The 21,632-nt window shown below is 38.2% G+C and overlaps 1 protein-coding gene across 1 annotated transcript in view; it reads left to right on the top strand.

Moving 5' to 3' along the window:
* The window catches only part of DLG5 (discs large MAGUK scaffold protein 5), a 114,221-nt gene that overhangs the window by 70,072 nt on the left and 22,517 nt on the right, over positions 1 to 21,632 (top strand). The window contains exons 7-15 of the mRNA XM_075717747.1: positions 2,005 to 2,317; positions 8,565 to 8,749; positions 9,427 to 9,552; positions 10,270 to 10,402; positions 13,300 to 13,427; positions 14,109 to 14,284; positions 14,811 to 14,914; positions 15,637 to 15,729; positions 16,658 to 17,677. Of these exons, the coding sequence (XP_075573862.1) occupies positions 2,005 to 2,317; positions 8,565 to 8,749; positions 9,427 to 9,552; positions 10,270 to 10,402; positions 13,300 to 13,427; positions 14,109 to 14,284; positions 14,811 to 14,914; positions 15,637 to 15,729; positions 16,658 to 17,677 (2,278 nt within the window). The remainder of the gene's footprint in view (positions 1 to 2,004; positions 2,318 to 8,564; positions 8,750 to 9,426; positions 9,553 to 10,269; positions 10,403 to 13,299; positions 13,428 to 14,108; positions 14,285 to 14,810; positions 14,915 to 15,636; positions 15,730 to 16,657; positions 17,678 to 21,632) is intronic.

Below are 21,632 nucleotides of genomic sequence, written 5' to 3'. Positions count from 1 at the left end.
TGCTAAACCTTACCCTACCTGTGTGTGTCTGCATTTTGCATGTGGGCTATGGCACTTGGACAGATCTGCCTGTAGTTCTCAATTGTGTTGAAGACAAAGCAGGCAGTCCTGGTGAGGGTTCTCTTCAGTATTGGCTGCTCCTTATAAACCCATGCTTACTGCTACTGACCTATCTGACCCTGCTACTTGCAATCCATTCGGAATGGTGGTTAGAAATGGGCTTTCTCTACAGAAGGTATCTGTGAAAATGTGATCCAGGTGCCTGTATTTCTTCCTTAGGAGGCAATGCAAGGTCAAGCAGGACCAAGGTGTTTCAGCCGGAACTTTGCTTTTAGGTTTCTAGGCAGGTTTTTATCACTATTTGATATGAATATCCCTCTATGGCAGAGACCTTCCTTTCTGATCAATTCCCCATGATAGTATGCTTGTCGTGGTTTGGTTGTTTTTTGGTGTTTTTTTTCCTTTGTGGTTTTTTTTTTTCTTCCTTCCCTACTGATGACTTTTTGTTTGTTTGTTTGGCAAACATTGCCTTAAATCTTTTCTCCTCCCCTCTCTCCTGTATCCTCCCAGTATTGTCCTTGATTTGATCCCCAAATAGTTTTCAAATGTACTGTGGGTTCTCACATGGCAGTGAGGTGGTTTGGCATAGTCTCTTAGATTTCTGATATATCCTTGTACTTCTCCTATAGTATATTCTTGCTTTCATGCTCATGGTTTTGAAAAGATGAAATCCAGACTGTAATATGTTAGGTCTTCTGTACTGCCAGCCTAATGATCTCTTAAACTGAAGAATTTCCTGAAAGGAGCAGGGTGATGGTTTTGAAATTACTGGCAGATGCTTCAGTAATGCTATGGCAATGCTTTGAATACACTGAGGTTCTCAAGGAAATATTTGAAATTGGGTTTACAGCGCTCTCTTGGGAAAGGTCAGGCAACATGCTGGATTAGACAAGAAGTCACACTTTTAAACAGTGTGAGGCATGTGTGTGTGAGAGAGAGGGAGAACGAAGTCTGCCAGAGGTTTGTGGGCACCTGAAATTTGGATAACCCTAAAAGCCCATCAGGTTATGTACAGTGTTTCCATCAATGGCGTTTACCTTGGAGTTTTGGAAAAAAAAACATGCAAGGAGATCTTAGTGTCCAATTATTGTAAAACACTGCTCTCAGGAGAAGTTCCTTTTCAAAGCTAATTGTGAACTTGTCTGTCGAGTTATATTCCCACTTTTAAGAATGTTTTGTCAATATAAACACAAAAGTTACTACTTCTAAATTAAACTTTTGATGTCCTTTATTTTGATTCTGCCATACTTCAGTAGGTAAGCATGTATGTTTTAGTCTGTGTTATATTTTTAAAAAATTACTTTTGACGGTTTAAGATATTTTGCATTTCAGTTTCACTGGATGACCTGCTGATGAAAACAAACAGTAATATTTGAATTACCTGGTTTTAGTTCCATTGTCTGCATTTTTTACTCTAAACCCACTTTTTTTTCCCTCCTCCAAATTGTCCGTTACCAACCTTGTGGCATATTTGGGCATGTGGAAGATGTTCTGTTTTTTCCAATTTCTGCATTTGTTTCCTTTCTTCCCACATGCCTGGGAGTGTGTGTTGGGAAAAGAAATTCACTTCTAAGATGAGCAGAGCTCAATGCAATAAATAAGGTTAAACTTGTGCTATTAAATAATGGCAATGTTTTGCATTCCTTTTAGAATAATCTGATAGAAATTAACTTATAATAATTAAACTAATTCTAAATTATTTCTAACAGTTTTTATGTTTCAGTTCCTTAAAGAGGTTCTCTAATATTCCTAACGGTTCATTCATATTCCTAAAGCAATAATTGGTCCAACTTTTATTTTGTAGCACTGAGATTACATTGTGTAAGATGTCCTCTGCGGTTGTGTTTTACCAATGCATACATTTGGTTACCCAGCCAAATCCTTAATGTATGAAAAAGGAAAATGAGGAACAAGTATCTCATTGGCATTTCTGCATGTTTTTAGGTTTGAATCAGTACAGCAGGAGCTAAGCAACGCCACAGCACAAAACAAAGAGTTGCAGAGAGAGATGGAGCGATTGCAGTCGGAGGTGACAAGGTTCAAAACAATGCAGCTGAAAGCAGCAAAGGATGCAGAAAAATACAAGGAAGAAAGGGATTCAGTTTTCAATGAGTACCGCCTCATAATGAGTGAGAGAGATCAAGTAATTAAAGAGGTAGATAAGCTTCAAACGGAGCTGGAGCTTGCAGAGTCCAAACTGAAGAACACATCTTCTGAGAAGCGAGTAGCTAGTGAAGAGATGGAAGCTTTAAGACAGGTACTAACCTATTCTTTCGATGGGGAAGGTGTCATCACATTGATGATGCTAGAATCAGAAGTGTGTGACTGATTAATGGAAAATAGGAATGCACTGCAAAGAGGAAATTCCATGCTGATGTTTTCCTACAGCAGTCCTTTTTACTAGCAATTTATTAAGACTACATGTTTGAACAGAGTACCTGTCAGTTGAAATTTACTATTCACTTGACTTAATTCTGTTCTGCTGATTATAAATCCTTCCTTTACTGCGTTAGTCTTCTATGCCTTTTCAAGTAATGCTCTCTGTAACAACAGAGCTCTAAATATTCATTATTTTTAACTTCTAACCTCTACAGGAACCACTGGATACTGTCTACTATGACTTAAGACGGTACATGATAAAATAGTCTCAAATATTTATGCAAAGCCTGTGCTGACATGCATGTTCTTACTCATTTGCCCTCCTTCTGCCTTTAAGTTAAAGAGGATACTTTGAAGATTTTTCACTAGAACTCAGGCATGCCTTAAAGTGTGTGAAACCAGAACTTTTGTATTTTTCAGCAATATGTTCTTGAAATGCTTATATCACAACCATGTTATAATGATGCTTTTAAGATTTCCAAAACACAATTTACTACTCGGTTTCATTTCAGCTGACATGCATTGACTTGACCCTTTGGTTTACAAATACTTAATTTAGCATGAAATAAATACAAGCAAATGTATTCCATTGCCTATAAATCTCATTTTACTTTTTTCACAGCATTACATCTGAACAAAATGCCCTTTATGAAAAATCAAGGTGTGGAGCTTTTTTAAATCACACCATTGTTGAGGGACATAATGTGGATTGTGACATATGGCATCAGAGCTTTTAAAAATAACTAACTTCTGGTTTTAAGGATTCATAGTTTTCGACCCTGTGTGTTTGCCAGCTAAGTAATTTAGCTTCTACAGTGAGTGAGGTTTTAATAAGTTTCATACCTGTTCTACTTTCATCAAAGCCATTAAGCCAATAGAAATGTCTGTTGTTGATTTCAGTGGAATCAGGGTAGCTGGTAGGGAATACTGATGGAAATAGCCACAATTAGTTGTTCTGCTCCAATTTGTTATATCTGTCATTATGGTACTATGAGTAATTTGCCAAAGTGCTTTAAGGGGCAGGAAATTAAAATTTTAAATACATGGGTGGTCCCTCCTACCTAGATGACTTGAAGGGGTGTTTGAATAAGAACAGGGAAGAGCTTAGGACTGGTGAGTGAGATGCCGTCAGGGCACAGACATGCATTGTTCTTCACCCCCAGAACTGGCCCATCAGAAAGCAGAAATAACTGCTTCTGTAATGTACTAAAAGCTGTAAAATAGCAGTGCTGTGAGTTTTCTTTTTGTTCCTGTCTTCCTTTCCTGTAGCTATGACTCTTTTGCTTGTGAGCACGTATGTTCCTGTGTCACATAGTACAGTCTCACTGCAGCTTCATTCAATGCATAAGGGATTTTCTAGTTCTGCCAAGGCAAATGTTCGAAAGGTTGAAAAAATTTATTGCTCAAGTGATACGTTCACTTGAAATAGTATCCTGAAAAGTGCTCCTACATGAGTGGGATTCTCCTGCCAGTGAATAGTTTGGTCTGGTGCTGGCCAAAAATGTAACTTACTGTTCTTCGCTCTCCTTGTGATGTACAGCAGCTTTACATGCCCTGTTACATAGCACCCATAGGCTGACTGAAACAGCACTGAATCCATTTAGGTCATTTTAAATGTAGTTTATTCTGTGAAGCTTTTCTTTTCTTTTGTGTCCCAAAGAAATGCAAAAGCAACTGAAATGGAGAAGAGGTTGATTGAACTTGAAGAGGTATTATATCATGAACAGTTACTGATGAGGTCAGTCAGTCAATTTCCTAGTTAGATGTTTAAGCTTTATTGGTCACACATGCCCAAACATAATGGGTTAATTTACATCCAAAATGTAATAATTGTCTGGCATTATAGATGACAGAAGAAATGTCAGGATTTTGCACTGTGGACAGTTTTGGATTAAGTTCTTGCGAGTTTGGCCACTCAGAGCTAGGGATTAGACGTTAATAGATTTCCCCCTCTACTTGCCCAGTGGTGTTTTTGTTTGGCATAATCTTTTGCTCCAGCAAATACTTAGAATGTCGTGTTTCATCTCGGTGGTAGTCGGATTTCCCCTCTGTTTAATAGACCTGTTGTATTTTATCCTGTATGAGGTTATGGCACTATATTCAGATGCGAGAACTTCCTTCAAACATAAGAATTCTTCACAAATTCAGAATCATTCTTCAAACCAAACTACTCTAATGTTTCCAAACAGAAGCTGTTCTAATTGGTGCCAAATGACATGTTGCTCTGTGCTGTCATGGTGTGATTTTGTGCAAATGTCACAGGAAGAAGACAGAGGTGAAATTTTACTACTGACCACTGGAGGCAATGGCTGCTTTTATTCAGATAGTTTCTATGAAGCATGCTGGAATAAACTGTGGCAACATGTATTTTTTCCAATCTCCTTAAAGTACTGTAAATTCCTGTTTAATGAAGGGCTTTCTGGGAACTTTCCCTCTGCCTTGACACTTGATGACTTTCATCTCTGCTGCATGCTGGAAAAGACTTAATACTTCTGTGTAAGTTTTATACATGCACTTGAATGCACATTTTATACAGACTAAAGTTAAGCTGTGCAAAACATGGCTTCCAGTACCAAAACTTGTCTGCACCACCAGATGGGTCGGGGATTTCTCTCTTCAGAGGTACTGAGCAACAGAAGCTCTTACTGATGTTGAAAAAAGCCTTGAGTGCTCTGGTAATTGCCATGCACTGATATGTTTAAAGTTCACGGAGTGAGTCATTTATTCTAGTGCTTGTCTGTTACTCTACAGCAAAAATATCTGTTTTAATACCATCGCAGAACGGTTTTAACAGCCTGACTAGCCTTAATTAGATGCCGTATCTCAGAAACAATTACGTTAGTACAGCAAAATGCAGTTGTCATCCATGCTTTAAATACTCAGTCTTATTCCTTGCAAATTGTAGAGGAACACAGAATGGAAATCAGTTTATGACATCGTGTCTTTCCAGCCTTAAGTATTTGGATCCTTTCTTTCTTTTGCTTTTCAGGTGTCAGCTGTCTCTGGTAATCTTTTTGAGATGAAAACATCAGTAGTTTCCAGCTAGGAGTACCTATATGTATGTAGCAATTGGCTGAATGCTTCTAGAGAACTGGACCATCTAAAAATCTAGTGGCGTGAAATTCAACTGTTTCAATGCCTCATTCTTCCAATAGGAAGTCGAGTTTAAACTATCTTAAAATGACAGATTGTATTTTAGAGCTGCGGTTTACTCATCTTTTTTAGTATGATGCAGTTGAATTGCACATTTAATAAGATGTACTGTCATTCTGCTTTACAGCATACTGTAGTTTTACTTTGAACGTTCTGTAGTTTGCACATTGGTATCTTACTAGCATGTGACTTTAATGTCTCTTTAAAACTTACGAGGAAGCTGTAAGATACTTATGTAGCTGGGTTGTCTAAATTATTTCAGTCCTATTATATTGAGGCAGTTGCTTAAAAATATTTGCAATATATTCTTACCGTTTGCCATATTTAAAGCCTTTTTTTAAAACACCAAGTCTGACTGGTTAATAACCTTCCCTCATTTAGGTTCCTCAGAACTGTGAGTGCTCCCAGGTTCTTGCTTACTTTTGACATAGCACTGTGCTAATGCGATGGTGTGATACCTTTAATACCACATTTAATACTCTTTGCTAGTACTTACTTGTATGTAATGTGAGCACAGTCTGTTCTGCTCCCATTTTTCAGAACATTAGTGGTAAACTCTCTAGGCTTTTAAGGTGTCAGTGTGTATCCAGTTGGAAAGGTGAACTATTTCCTTCTGTACTTAACCTACTGCAAACAATGGATCTTGTTTTAGGAGCTAAACTCGGCTCTAGTGGAAAGAGATCGAGCAATTTGTGAGAGGAATGAGTTACTGGAAAAATACTGTCATGAAGTGAAGGACAAAGCCGAGGCCCAGAAGGAACTTGACCAAGCTTGCAAGGATATAGAGACAGTGAAGGAAGAAAGAGATGTTGCCAGGAAAGAGAGAACAGAAGCTATCATCCAGAGAGACCATCTACTAAGGGAATATTATCAAGCCCGTCAGGTATTGCAAGCCTTCACAGATGACTTTTTCTTTCTTAGCTTCAAAGGGTCAGTAATTTTCAAGAGATTAGTTAAAGGTCTGGGCATATTGGGTATCTTCCCCCTCTTCTCCAAGTCACTTTAAAACACCTTCATATAAATGCATGTACGTTCTTCAAGGCATAGTGATGGAACTTCTTGTTTGAAAGAAATAGAGTCATGCTTCATATTAAGTTTCTGTTTGTAAAAATAAATGGCAAATAAAATATTGTGATCCAACAGGTGGCTAGGCAGTTTATTATCTGCTGGTAGGCTTGTTGCCATCTATAATGTGTGTTGTTCGTGCCTGTGACCTGCTCAGGATGTTAGCTATTTCTAATACTTCATAAAGGAAGCTAATTGAAGTGTGACTGTAAATTTTCTAATCTGTACATGTTCTAAGTATAAACATTCTATTCTGACAATTTATGTCTCTGTGTGGGTAGTAACATTCTTACATTTCTGCACACTTACTGATGCTCTTGTCTTATGTGCAGTACTAAACATTAATCCACATACAACTGTAAATGCATATAATGTAGTATGAAAATACATAGTATCACAACTTTTATGCTCATGAAATAACTAAGGAATATGAAATTATTTAATATTAAACTAGATATTTTGGGTTATTTTCATTAAACTTGTATTCTTTTTTTCATTGAATACCAACCCTTTACCAGTACAGAAAAAGTTTTTAGTCTTGCCTGTCACACTGATATGCCAATCCCAAATAAGTGTGTGGGGAAGCAATTAAACTATGTTTTGAGTTGTACTAGAAATAAATCTTTCATTGCGTTTGGTTCTTCATGGCCAAACCAGTGGGATTTTGGAAACTTGTGCTTTTTTCAAGGAAGCCAAGTAAGCTGGGGTGAACTTTGCTGTGACTTAGCAATGGACCTGCTCAGATGCTCACCTTTGGCAGATTCCAAATCAGAATTGATGTTTGAAATATAAACGTCTGTTGATCTGAGTGGGTTTTTTGATTGTCTTTTTCCTGCCAGTGGACTGGAAGAGAAGAAAATGATCCTTGGAAATGAAAGAGACAATCAGAAGGCCAGACATGACTCTTCATAGCCTGTGTTTGGTCTTATTTGTGGCAATTTTTATTTTTTAATGTTGAGGTGAGAAAGTAAACCTGGGGTTTAAGGCTCAGTGCTCTCTTATTTTTGAATATAATTATAACTCATTTAGAGAAAAAAAGAGCCTTTAAAGTGTATTAATTGTGACTTAGTCTCTCTTTGATATACATGCATTCAGGTCTTGAAAACGTTCCTCCAAAGTTTAATCTTTAATCAAATGACAAATCTAGTTAGATTCATGAGATTTATTTATATTCTTGAAATTAACCACATAGTTGTTTGCAAGCCCATGGCCTTTGGTGTTTGTGGTGGGCTGTACTGTTGTGGTTGGCTTGTGTTTATTGTGCTGTAAGCTTGGAGTATTCTCTGCGTGCCTGTCTTACTGTTGTCACTCTCTCTCCTGTTCAAAATATAGAATGTTAGAGGAACAAGTTAATTTAAGAAGAAAGTAATTCTTATCTAAACCAAGAAACTTTCAAACACAACTTTTTTGGAATTCCATTGCTCTGCTTTGGAGTTAAGGGTCCTGTGTGAATCACAAGTCTGTGTTGTGAACATGTACATTTAGTTGTCCCAGGGTAAATAACAGACATTAATGCAGGAAATCTGTGTGGTAACTGTTTATAATAGTGTGTCTGATTTCTAAATACCCTTGAAGGTTTTTTTCTGTCTGCTGAGCAGAACAAGATAGAAGCATGGAATGTCATCTCTGAAATACAAAATGCTCACTGATGTTATTTTGAAGTGAGGATTCTTATTCATGTAGACTGTATTTGCACAAATTTGTGTGCCACAATGAAATATGTTACAACTGTTCTTATCTCTTTTTTTTTTTTCTCCCCCCCAAAGTTGCCATTAAGATAAATGAACATTTTTCATGAAAACATGAGAATTTAATACATCAGGTAACATGCACATGGTAAAAGCTGTTTGTGCATACTTACCTAAAAATTGTGCCTAAAGTACTTATCTACGTTTCTTAATTCCCAGATACAAGATTCTGCTACCTTAGACATAGAAAGAGCAAACAAAGAAATTGAAATGCTTCGGAAACAATATGAGGCAATGTCACAAGAACTGAAGGAAGCTGTCCAGGAAGCAGAAGTAGCCAAATGTAGGAGAGATTGGGCCTTTCAAGAGCGGGATAAGATCGTTGCAGAAAGGGAAAGTATACGGTAAACAAATGCTAGATGTTATATGTGATCATCATATCACACTTTGTGTGCAGTTGATGCAATTCTAGGACTTGCTGGGTTTTGCTAGCACTTTCTTCCAACTTCTTGAAACTTCTGCGTTAGCTGTCACAGGGTGATTTTTTTTTTTTTTTAAAGTTGAGGACACCTTAGAAGATACTTTGCTTTGTCTGTGCTTTCATACCCATACTATGTCTCTAGTTAATACTATAGAGTCTAACAACACTGCTATGTAAGAACAGCAAAGTATGCATTCTTTTAGGCATGATATACCTAATCATGCTATAGCTGTAGTCCTGCAAATAATTCTTTACCTGTGGGAACATTTCATAAAAAGTACCCAACATATTTGCTACTAAACATATGTAAGGAACTAAGGGAAAAATACCTCAATCAGAATTTTTTTCTGTTAATTTAAAGAAGATAAGTAGAAATAAAATTTTCAAAGGGATGAAGAAAGTTGTCTTGACGAGCTTTTCCTTAAGACCTAGCATATGTAATTTTTTTCTTCCTTATACTTTTTTGTTTTTTCCCCCAGAGAGAAATATCTTTTGAAACTGCTTTTTAAAATTTTGCGTTAGCTATACTTTGTGGTAAAACTAGTTCACTACTTAGATAGGATTTTAAGTAACTAAATGGAAACTTCTTTGCTTTTGAAGGACTTTGTGTGACAACTTAAGGAGGGAGAGAGACCGGGCTGTGAGTGACTTGGCTGAAGCTCTTCGCAATCTGGATGACATGAGAAAGCAGAAAAACGATGCTGTGCGTGAACTGAAGGAACTGAAGTATGTTAGAGAAATGATCAAACTGCATGGAAGTTTGTGATAAAAACTTTGGTTTGTTAGCTGTGTTCGCAAGTGAATCATAATGCATATAGCTGTGGGGCAGCAGCTATTCATGATATTGTATGTGGAAACACTGCCTATATTTATAGTTATTGTGGAAATTACTGTGATGGGCCGGATCCTAACTCTTATTATCTTAACCTTTTTATCTTATTAATGACACAGATATTCTAAGCTTTGTGCTTTGGAGATACACTTAAGCAATGTGGGATTCTTTCACTGAAGTTGGATTAACTGCAATTTAGTTCCTCCCAATCGTATTCTCACTGGTTTGTGAATGCAAGGAAGATGTGCATCATAAGTCATCTCAATGGGTTGTGTAAGAGGTTTTGCTCTCGGTATTTAACACACCCCACTTGTCATGAGCATACTGATGCAGCTCATCTGAGGGTAAATTAAAAACCTAGTTGTGCACTTCAAATGTGTAAAAAAATAATGCAAAAAATGTAAGGCTATGTTAGGATTATATAGAAAAGGAAAGTCAATTTGACAGCAGCCCAAGAATATTGGAAAGATGTAAGTATGGCACAAATTTTGGCACAGCTTGGATTTTTGGTTTAGAAAACAAAATATAAGGTATCTTATGATGATAACATTATGTATCAGTTTATTTAAAAGGGTTGTCTATGTCTATAAATAACTTTCTTCTTTGCCTAGGGAAAAGATGGAGAATCAGTTGGAAAAGGAGGCCAGATTCCGTCAGTTGATGGCCCATAGTTCCCATGACTCAGCCATAGACACAGATTCTCTGGAATGGGAAACAGAAGTGGTAGAATTTGAAAAAGACAGAGTAAGTTAAAATCACCAACTGCATTGTCTTATATATTGGATAGCTTTGAAGTCAATTACAACATCTTGATACTAGGTATGATTAAAAGTAATGCTGATCTGTTTGGTGGTTTTTTTTTTTGGTTTTTTTTTTTTTAGTTCTTTATTATTATTGTGCTAGGAACCACACACACATGTGCAGCCAGTGCGGTAACATCTAGATGAAATTAGTTGACAAAACCAAGCAGTTATACACGAGCTTTGTACTTTTCTTCGTATGAATTATAAATAAAAATAGTTCCTCCGTCTGATCTTGCAGGGTACCCAGGTCCATGTACTATAAAAAATGTTTTAAGTTAAATATTTAGTGTTCTTAAAGTTAGTGATTCATTGCAGAAATGGCAGTGCTACGGCAGCCAAAACTTAAGACGTGATGGAAACACTGACATCAGAGAGCCCAGTCCTCTACTCTTACAGGCAACATCACTTATAATCTATGCATAAAATAGTTAAGCTTTTACATGAAATTATTCCTCCTCCTTTTTGCTCAGATTTGATGATCAGAAATTTTAAAGTATTAAAAATATTTATTCATAATGAATATATATTTTAGGGCAACATTGCCCTTCAGCTTAAAAATCTGGGATGAAAGGAAATGCTAATCTCCCTTGCTTGTCTGTAGAGGGAGTTAAATCCCTTTTCCATTTTGGTATATTAAATAAAGTTCTTATGTTTAGCTTTCCGGATAACCCCTACATCCTTTCATTATCCTAGTAGTACTTTTCTCCATTTAATTTTATTTTTCTTCCTTGTAGTCTAGAATTTTTATTTTGCTGCTTTGTATGCAAGTCCTGAATGCTGTTCTATTGGAAATTTCTGCCTGGCACATCACATTGTTTGCTAATAGCAATTTTTTTGACCACATAGAACACACAGGTGGCCTTCCAGATTGTGTTTCATTTATAACAGCTTCTGCATATACCAGAATTTATTTCTCATTCCTGAATGACAAAGTTTGTGATTTAATGCTGTCAAATTAAATCCCTTTTATTTTACTGCAGTATTTGGGGTCATCTTTTTTTATGCTCTTCCAATCTGTCTGTGTTCTGACAGTGCATCCCAACAGAATCACTAAGACATTCCTTTTTTGATACTAAACATATTGTTTAGTATCATTATATGTTGAAATATATAGATTGAAAAGGCTATATGAACTGTGTACCAATGCTTATCCATCAGGACCACCGTCTGTAAATTCTTTTGGGATAACAATTCCCCTTTCACCATGCTTTTTCATCTCTTTTGACCAGCTCCTTCATTATCAGATTTTGTGCCTTGCTATCTTCTCCATTTTAGCTGCTAACTAATAATTTTGCTTTTTCATTGTCTGGAAAATTAGTTAGCAAGTCTAGCATATGCTGTACCTGTGATAAACAACACTGCAGCCTGATGAATTTTTCAGTCATGTGCAGTTATTTAGTTATTCTTTACTTCAAAGATGGTTCTAAATGTTTGCATTACTGAGATCAATTGCGCAGACTTTGTCATTTGAATATACCTTCCCCTTTCCTAAACACAGGGATTACACTTGCTGCTGTCAAATAATAGTAATAATATCGTGCCAACCTTGATTAGATATATGGGACAATCCTTGCTGACCTAGTAGCATTTGAATTCCAGCATGGAGATTATAGAGTTGAATAAATTAAAATCCTTTTATTTTTGGTTCAGCTCACCTGTCTGCTTAGGCTCGTGTTCTACATAAGCATTCAGCTCAAAACTGGGAGAACTAATATTCACTTTTCAGCTCTGAGGCTGTACAATGATACTGTGATCTCTACTGAATCCTTATTTTATGTCTGCCCTATGCGCTTCCCTATGAACTTTTTTGTTACATACAACATTTGAAAGAATCATAAGGATTTTAGTCTATTTTTGGCAGGTTTAGCTCAGTTTCTGGTAAGCATTCATATTTTTGCATGTTTTATCTTTTGCTTCCCTGAAGACTTTTTGCTCTTCTGATTTTAAGGGGATTAGTCATTGAACCATGTCTAGAACCATGCCTTATGCATCTGATTTAAGCTCTAATTAATTTTTGCGTGTTAGACTTTAAATTTCAACTATCCTCTCCCTTCAGTATGCTGAGATCGTTGGTCCAGTTGATTTCAAGTGAAGTTCTCTAATTTTTATAAATGTACTATTTAACATTGAAAATAGCAATAATAAATCAGTTTGATCAGTTGGGCCCAGTTTATTTTCTTTAAACAGTGCTTTTGCTGTGACCTTGCCATTTACCAAAGCAAACGCTAAATTAAAATTTCCCTGTTTGGTTCAGTGACTGATTTGTTAAAGATGTTTATCACTTTTCACATCGAGGATGATCTGTTTTGGGCCAAGGTTGGTAGAATATTGCTTCTAATCCCTATTTAGAAATGGTCCCCCATAATGTTAGAGCTTTCATTTCGGTTTCCTTCTCGTCTTCAGCCATATTAAAGCGGACGTCTTTCTGAGTTCATCACTAAGACACAATGCTGTTTTCTTAGCTTTACAATTGTTTTTTCCCCAAGTAATGCCCATTCTTGGGAACCTGTCCTTGTTCTCTCATTACATAGCCAGCATTGTACCTTAAAACAGGTTATATGTGTTTGAATATGCTTTTTTGCATGCTCTTCTGCTTTCCTGTTCCTCTTTGGTGAAATTCCCCTTCTGCATTGTTTCAGCCTTAATCTGAGAGAGAGAAGGATTGCTAATGCCAGAGGATGCCTAATAACTAATGGAGTTGGGAGCTTATATATTGTAGTACAAAATATAAAAACTTGCCTAGAACAGGTACCCTGTAAATATAAGTGCATAGTACAAACATGCAGTAATGCTTCTTGCTAACAGACAGTGGAGTCACTTGTTAATAATATTTATTAGGATGATATGGACTTGAAAGCACTTGGTTTTGATGTGGCAGAAGGTGTGAATGAACCATACCTCCCTGGAGACTGTGGGATCTTTGTTACCAAAGTAGACAAAGGAAGTATCGCTGATGGTCGATTAAGGTAGGGTTTGACTTTGGAAGGTACTTGTCTTTTGTTGATCATAATAAACTAAATACCAGGATATTGTAAATTGTCTTCAGTTTTTCCCATTTTTTTTAAGTTCTTTTTTTATCATTGGTCATGTATGTTATTACTGTTGGTTGGGAAATCGCACTGAGAAAGCTAACGCCTAAAAGCATTACAGAGATTAAATACTATTTGACTCATCCCTTAAAAATCACCGGGATTTGAAATGTTCTTTTGTTTCTCTGTGTCTCACCTATTCTGTTTATTTTCTCCTTAAACTTTGATCTATTTATTTAAATTTTGGGAAAGATATGAGGGTGAGCTCTTGGGGGAGGGCAGGGGGAAAGGAGAGTAGAGCAAGGGATAATTTGAAACCTGCTTCTGTTCCTAGTGGCAATAGGAGGTTTTTAACCACTCTCCTCTGTCCAAAGAGTTGCTTTTAAATAAGGAGTAGTCATTACGGATTTGAGGATATACTTTTGCTAGTGAAGTGCAGACTAGAAGTCCTGGTTTTCATTTAGCTGCTATTTAATGCTTTTTCAGGAATGGAGAACTCCGAGGATTAACATATTGAGATCAGCTCTGTTGCATCCCTTTTCATGAATGTTATTGATATGCTGCATCCAGCAAAGTATGCTTGTAACACTGACCTGCTTGCTTCTGTTTATCTGCCAGAGTGAATGATTGGTTACTGAAGATAAACGATGTAGACCTTACTAATAAGGATAAAAAGCAAGTTATAAAAGCTGTCCTAAATGGAGGAGGTGTTATTAACATGGTGGTTCGAAGAAGGAAGTCCTTAGGTGGGCGAGTGATAACACCTCTTCACATCAATGTTTCTGGACATAAAGGTAATGGCTGTAAAGGCTGTACATAAATGGTACGTGTTTGTTCAGCCAAAAATGGCTTGACATAAAGGTACATGTTTTGAGCCTCTGCTTAAATCCCACTTAAACTGTTACTACCTTCTAGCTAGGGATTTTCATTAATTGTTTTTAGCAGACTAAGAATCCTCATATTGATGATAGCTTTATTCTGTAAGTACAGGTTTTCTTTTTTGTTCTTGGGTGGGTTTTGCTTTTGGGTTTTTTTTTAATACTTATTTCTAGTTAGCTGCCTGTCTGGAGTGTTACTGGGAGTCTAAGCAAGACTGTTAAACTTGTCAGTCACCTCGCCTTTATATGATTATATTAAATTTTGGGATATATCCCTATTTTCCTCCCACTGTGTTCGTATTTCTTTAAAAAGGTTTTCAGAAATTGAAATTCAGTTGGTTTGGTAGTTACATTTCTTTCTTGTGCAGGCAGGTCAGACATGCTGTTTTAGCAAGGTATTTGAATTGCAGGAGTAAATTAATGTTTATTTTGTGTATTTCAGATAGTGGTGTCAGTCTAGAAAATGGAGTATTTGTTGCTGCTGTTGTGCCTGGAAGCCCAGCTGCCAAAGAGGGTTCCCTTACTGTAGGAGATAGAATAATTGCTGTAAGTCTTAAGAATGCATTCTCCTTTTTTTAATTTTTATTTCTTTTAAAGTGTTACCATTGATGCCACCCTTTAAGATCTCAAACTTTCCAAATTTTTACTTTCACTGTATTATACCCTTTTTGTATATTTACTAAATATTTATTACAAATTAATGTGTTTGTAGGCTGAGTGATTCATACAATGTGCAGGTTATTTGCTGTGCTTAGTTCATATGAGAATTTTAGACAGAGACACTGCCTTACTCTTTACACTGGGCTTATATATAATGATACTTGTGATTTTTATACTGAATAGGAAAGGTCAGTTTCAAAAAGACATCCCTTGGCTGGATGAAAGTTTTCATGTCTTTTAAATTATGGTATCACAGATGTCATCCTTTTGGAGGGGAAGTTTTTCCCTGTGTGCATTTGCAGCCTTAAACAACCTGCCTGATTTATGTATTCCTGTGAAATGAAAGATGATTACTGTTGATGTACAAATGCATAGAGGCTAATGTAGTGAAACAAGTGTTGTTGCACTGTAGTAAGGAAAGCAAAATTGTAGTTGAGAGGTTTGTTTTTCTAGTGGAGAATGGAAAAAGACAGGACAAGGTCAACCAGACTTCAGTCATGTATACCTGCAAAACTAGTGTTTTCCCTGTCTCAGAGATGCTACCTTAAGATGCTTCCCACCTGCTACCTTTGATTTACAGATGGCTGTTGTGGTTTTTTTGTGTTTAGATCAATGGCATTGCACTAGATAACAAGTCGCTTACTGAATGTGAAGCTTTGCTACGAAACTGTAGGGACTCCCTTACCCTGTCACTGATGAAGGTGAGTAGGAGAAGCAAAATTTGCAGAATTTTCTTGAACTTATATGGAATTATTTTAGCTGTTCAGGGAAGAGTATATGAAAAGATTAATGTATTGTCATGGGAAAGTCTCTGCTAAAAATAAGACCATCTGGATGCATTTCTCTGGTGGTACACTCAACAGTTATTTCCAAAGTAAGGCTATTGTGGCATTTGGTAGGAAGTGAAACTTATTTATTGTTCTTACTTCTTTCCTATGTGTTTGCTGGTCACATGAAATGACTTCCAGCACAGTTGCTTTTCTTCTTGGTTTCTGCTTCAAAGCTGCAGCAGTTTTGTACATGAAAGATAAACTGCCTCCTGACTACAGAAAGGTTTGCTTTTAGTCAGGAGGGAGTTGTGCAGAAAACTGAACTCTGGTTATCATGAGGATTAAGTACTAGGCTTTCTTTTTCAGGCTTATTACTATAAAAATATTATTCTGTTTTCCTTATTGAGGTTAGAATCCCATTATGCTGGGCCTGTCACACAGGCTTTGTGAGTGATAATTCCAGTTCCAGGGAGCCTGAGGTCTTAAGAAAGTAAAAAGATGAAATGTTTGAGGGGAAAGCGAGCAATGAAAGATGACTTATTGGCATCACTTACCAGAGGTAGAAGTAGAATGCAGGTCCCTTCACTGTCAGTACAGTGCTTCTGCCACAGTGTGGAGTTGCCCTTCTGGAATTGTGCTGAAAATGTTTCAGAAAATTTTCTAGTTTCATTTTATCTGATGTTCTGTGCTTTGCATCTGCAAGATTTTATTAAACTTTTCCCAACCATATCTATACATGTGTTGGTGTGTATTCAGGTATAGGTAAATCAAGGAGGCTAGAATATGCCTCATACTAAACAGAAATCAGCCATAATAATAAAGTGATCACTTGTTTGGGTTGTTTTTTTGTTTGTTTTAGGTTTTTCCTCAGAGCTCATCTTGGAGTGGTCAAAACATATTTGAAAATCTGAAGGATTCGGAAAAAATATCAAACTGTAGGATTCACGCATCAGAGATACAAGCCCAAAATAAAAGAAATCTGAAACTCAACAGCTCAACACAGACTGACATTTTCAATCCAGACATCATGGATGGCAAGAAGGACCAAAGTGATCAGGGCAGCGGTTCATTTTGTGATCACAAACCTTTCCCTAATAACACGTTACGAGTAGACTCTCATAGGAACGCAGTGCACAGTTGCCACAGTAATTCAGAACACAGTCTCAGTTCATTCAGCCCAGAGGCATACAGCGACCGAGGCTTTGGAGCTGTTGACTTGGACAACAGGAGACTGCCTTATGAACCTACAGGAGCTGACTGTATGATGGTTGAGACTGTATTTGACAAAGCACATGGAAATAAGCATAGTGGTGGTACCTGGCCAAAAGTCATGGTTAATATCTCAGCAACAGAAACAGAAAAGTTCTCTGTCTATAAAAAGCCAAAACAAAGGAAATCTATCTTTGATCCTGATACTTTCAAAAGACCACCAACTCCTCCCAAGCTGGAATACCTTTCCCCTAATCCGGTGACGGGCCATTCACCTCAGCCATCAAAAGCTGAAGTGGCTTCAACTCCTCCAACTCCTCCTAAGAGAAGTGACTCTATCAAGTTTAAACATAAACAGCAGACAAGCTCTGCATCAGAGTCTACAGTAACAACTGGATCACCACCCACCAGCCCAGCTACTGTCCAAGCTCCAGTTTCCTTGGCACTTAAACAGGACTCTGCTACTCTCAAGGGGCGCAGCAGGAATGCTGGGCATTATTATCGAGAGGAGGGTATTGACTGCACTCATCTCTCTTCAAGGAAATCCTGTGAAGATGACATTGGCTTTCAAAGAGTTGAAGAGCCAGAAGTTAAAAGACCAAGGCCAAAATCAGCTCCTGCGCTGAGGCATAAAATGACCCATATGCCCATTCCTAATTCTGCACTTCAGGTAGAAACTTGGTATATTGAAGCACAAAACTAGAAACCTTGAAGTGTATTTTCAGTGTCGTTTTGGGTGCCCGGTTACATACTATAACAGGAGAAGCATAGCCTGTTCTCTGAGAAGCTACCCCAGGCTCAGTTGTCACTTTGCAGTATCACAAAACACAAGACCAATTCATGGAGTTGCAGTGTTTAACAGGCAGTGGTGGCCACCAAACAGAATGATAAGGTTTGGCTTAGTAGCCATAATTGGGTTTTAATGCTGCTTGATGGAAGATCAGGGCTCTTTCCTGTATGTTTTTAACAATCTGAAATAGAATTAAAAATAAATAAAAATGCGAAGAGGCAGCTCTAGAAAAGCTAAAAATAGTGCCTCCTAAGTTTTACAAAAATCAGATTGGTTGCCCAGCTCACTGGACAAATTAATGGAAAAAGGTATACTATTCACAGGGTTGTTTTTTGTAAGTGTTTCTCTGTGTCTAAATAATTTTGTAAATCTAATCTGAAATTCATAGGGCGTTAAGCGCATTACACTGTAAAGATGGACTGTTTATGAGAGTGTGGTTTAATAATACAGTTCAGTGTCAGCAGTCCTGGTTAACAGGGGAGGTCCCTGATGACTGGAGGCTTGCCAATGTGACGCCCATCTACAAGAAGGGCCGGAAGGAGGACCCGGGGAACTACAGGCCTGTCAGCCTGACCTTGGTGCTGGGAAAGATTATGGAGCATTTCATATTGAGTGAGCTCAACAGGCAAGTGCAGGTCAGCCAGGGGATCAGGCCCAGCCAGCATAGGCTCATGAAAGGCAGGTCCTGCCTGACCAACCTGATCTCCTTCTATGACCTGGTGACCCACCTGCTGGATGAAGGAAAGGCTGTGGATGTCATTTACCTGGACTTCAGCAAAGCCTTTGACACCGTCTCCCATGGCATTCTCCTTGGGAAGCTGGCAGCTCATGGCTTGGATGGGCGTAGTCTTCGCTGGGTAAAGAACTGGTTGGGTGGCCAAGCCCAGAGAGTAGTGATGAACGGAGTTAAGTCCAGTTGGCAGCCGGTCACGAGTGGTGTTCCCCAGGGCTCTGTTTCAGGGCCAGTCTTGTTTGTTATCTTGATCAACGATCTGGATGAGGGGATTGAGTGCGCCCTCAGTAAGCTTGCAGACGACACCAAGTTGGGTGGGAGTGTCGATCTGCTGGAGGGCAGGATGGCCCTGCAGAGGGACCTGGACAGGCTGGACCGATGGGCCAAGGCCAATTGCATGAGGTTCAACAAGGCCAAGTGCCAGGTCCTGCTCTTGGGTCACAACAGCACCATGCAATGCTACAGGCTTGGGGAAGAGTGGCTGGAAAGCTGCCTGGCTGAAAAGGACCTGGGGGTGTTAGTCGACAGCTGGCTGAATGTGAGCCAGCAGTGTGCCCAGGTGGCCAAGAAGGCCAACAGCATCCTGGCTTGTATGAGGAATAGTGTGGCCACCAGGAGCAGGGAGGTGATTGTCCCCCTGTACTCAGCACTGGTGAGGCTGCACCTCGAATACTGTGTCCAGTTTTGGGCCCCTCACTACAAGAAAGACATTGAGTTGCTGGAGCATGTCCAGAGAAGGGAAAGGAAGCTGTTGAAGTGTCTGGAGCACAGGCCTTATGAGGAGCGGCTGAGGGAACTGGGATTGTTTAGCTTAGAGAAGAGGAGGCTGAGGGGAGACCTCATGACTCTGCAACTACCTGAAAGGAGGGTGTAGTGAGGTGGGTGTTGGTCTCTTCTCCCATGTAGTTAGCGATAGGACGAGAGGAAATGGCCTCAAGCTGCATCAGGGGAGGTTTAGATTGGATATTAGGAAAAATTTCTTCATTGAAAGGGTAGTCAAGCATTGGAACAGGCTGCCTAGAGAGGATGGTGGAGTCACCATACCTGGAAGTGTTTAAAAAACGGGTAGATGTGGCACTTTGGGACATGGTTTAGTGGACGTGGTGGTGATGGGTTGATGATTGGACTGATGATCTTAGAGGTCCTTTCCAATCTTAATGATTCCTAGTTTTTACTTTCATTATAAATAATCCAGCCCCCAAGCCAGGCAACATGAAATTGCTACTATAACCTTAACTGGTTTAGTGGTGGACTTGGTAGTGTAGGTTAATGGTTGGACTGGATGATCTTAAAGATCTTTTCCAACCTAAACGATTCTATGAGAATATAATTTGTCAGAATAAACAACCCCTCTGCAGAGACTGTGGATCATGTCTTAACCAGAGTTAGGTGGAAGAAACATTTTATGTCATCTAGGAAGATGAGCCTATTTAGATGACTGCATTATATAAAGTGGCATAACCAATAATGTAGTTTCAGGTCCACTGCCTCAGATTTGTTCTGGTGGCAGGTACAGATTCCCCACCCCCACCCCCCCCCCAGTCTGAAATTTCGAAAAGTGTTATTTTTGCTTGCGTATATAAATCATATCATAACAACTTAGAATATCATATTCTTTGCCCATACTTGTTTATACCTGGATAATCCCAGTGTGGTCACAGAGTTTTAGAAGCAGTAGAGACAGCAGAGCTGAATTGGAAGTAGTGGAAGGTTTGGAGCCATATTCAGCAAAAATACTGATATAAGAGAACAACTGTCAATTTTGTTTGTCTTTTTTTGGCTTCATCCATTGTATTCCTTCCACATTCCCTAACATTTTAGGGGAAAAATAGTTGTGGAGAGCTCTAAGCCTTTTTTATGAGTGTCCAGCAAATTCTGCATTATCAGTGCAGAAAAGTGTAAGGGTTTAATTTGGTAGCTGAAATCAGCAGATTTATTCTGAACAGGTCTGAAGACCAGCATGGCTAAGAGAGAGGTCACAGTTTTTCACCAAGAATTGCACCACAAGAAGCGAAGGCAGGCATATTCTAGTGTCATCTTTTGGCATGTATATAACAACAAAACAAGATCAAGCTATTGAACACATTTGAATACGGGGTATTTGCTTTGCGTAGAATATCAAGTTGATCCATTAGCACTCATACTCCCATGCTTCATTATAGTGCATTGTCATGAGCATATGTGTTGTCCTGGTTATAACTGTAATAATATTACTATAGGTGAAGAGTTTCCAACTGTGACAAGGACACGTGTAGTTGGGGGCTTACCTCTAAGAAATTTGTTAGCTGAAACAGAGGGGGCGGTTTTGGCACTCACTATTTGGAAGACTGGAACGGATTGACAAAGACATATTGCCATTGGTTCTACACACTGCCCAAGTGATATTGCAGATATCATATAGGTGTTTGTTCAAGGTGAAAAAGAAAATTGTGTAATAGAACTATAAAATCATAGCTTTTGGTTTTTAAGGTTATTTGATGTAGTAGTTAATTTACGTTTCTAGGGTTAAATGAGAACTAGGTTCTGTGATTCTTTTTTTTTTTTTCTTTTTTTCCTTACTTAATTTGTCCCCTGTCCTCCCAGAAAATAGGCAGAACTTTGTAACTCTAAAGTTGTTATTGACTAGAGAGCAGAAGTTATATTGTGCCTTAAAAAGTGAACACCATTCACTCTGAAAATTTCTCTCTGGTGGAATTGTCTTTGTGCACTACAACTACATCAGGTTGTGTAACAGCAGTGTCCAGTCTGCATGTATTCATTGATGATGTAGTGTTTATGATATAAAAAATATGTATATAGAATACGAAGTGTAGTTGAATTTGTAGCCATACTGGGTGGAATCAATTTCCTTAGTTGTGTATATACACGGTTAAGTTTGTGTACTTTAAGTTGATAAATTTAAGAGAACTTTCATCCCTGAGTATTAGGTGGTACAATTACTAATACACCCATGGTAGCGATGAAGTATTGGTTCTAAGGAGGTACCTCTGCATTTTATAGTCTTTGTGCTCTCAACAACTCTTCATTTAATTAAAATACTGCTATCATAAAAACTGTAAGTACCTTTTCAAAAATTATTTTTCACTTATTGCATACTTCAGT

Source organism: Pelecanus crispus, chromosome 10 (assembly GCF_030463565.1).
Source record: "Pelecanus crispus isolate bPelCri1 chromosome 10, bPelCri1.pri, whole genome shotgun sequence".
NCBI lineage: Eukaryota > Metazoa > Chordata > Aves > Pelecaniformes > Pelecanidae > Pelecanus > Pelecanus crispus.
This window is presented reverse-complemented; position numbering and strand designations above follow the sequence as displayed.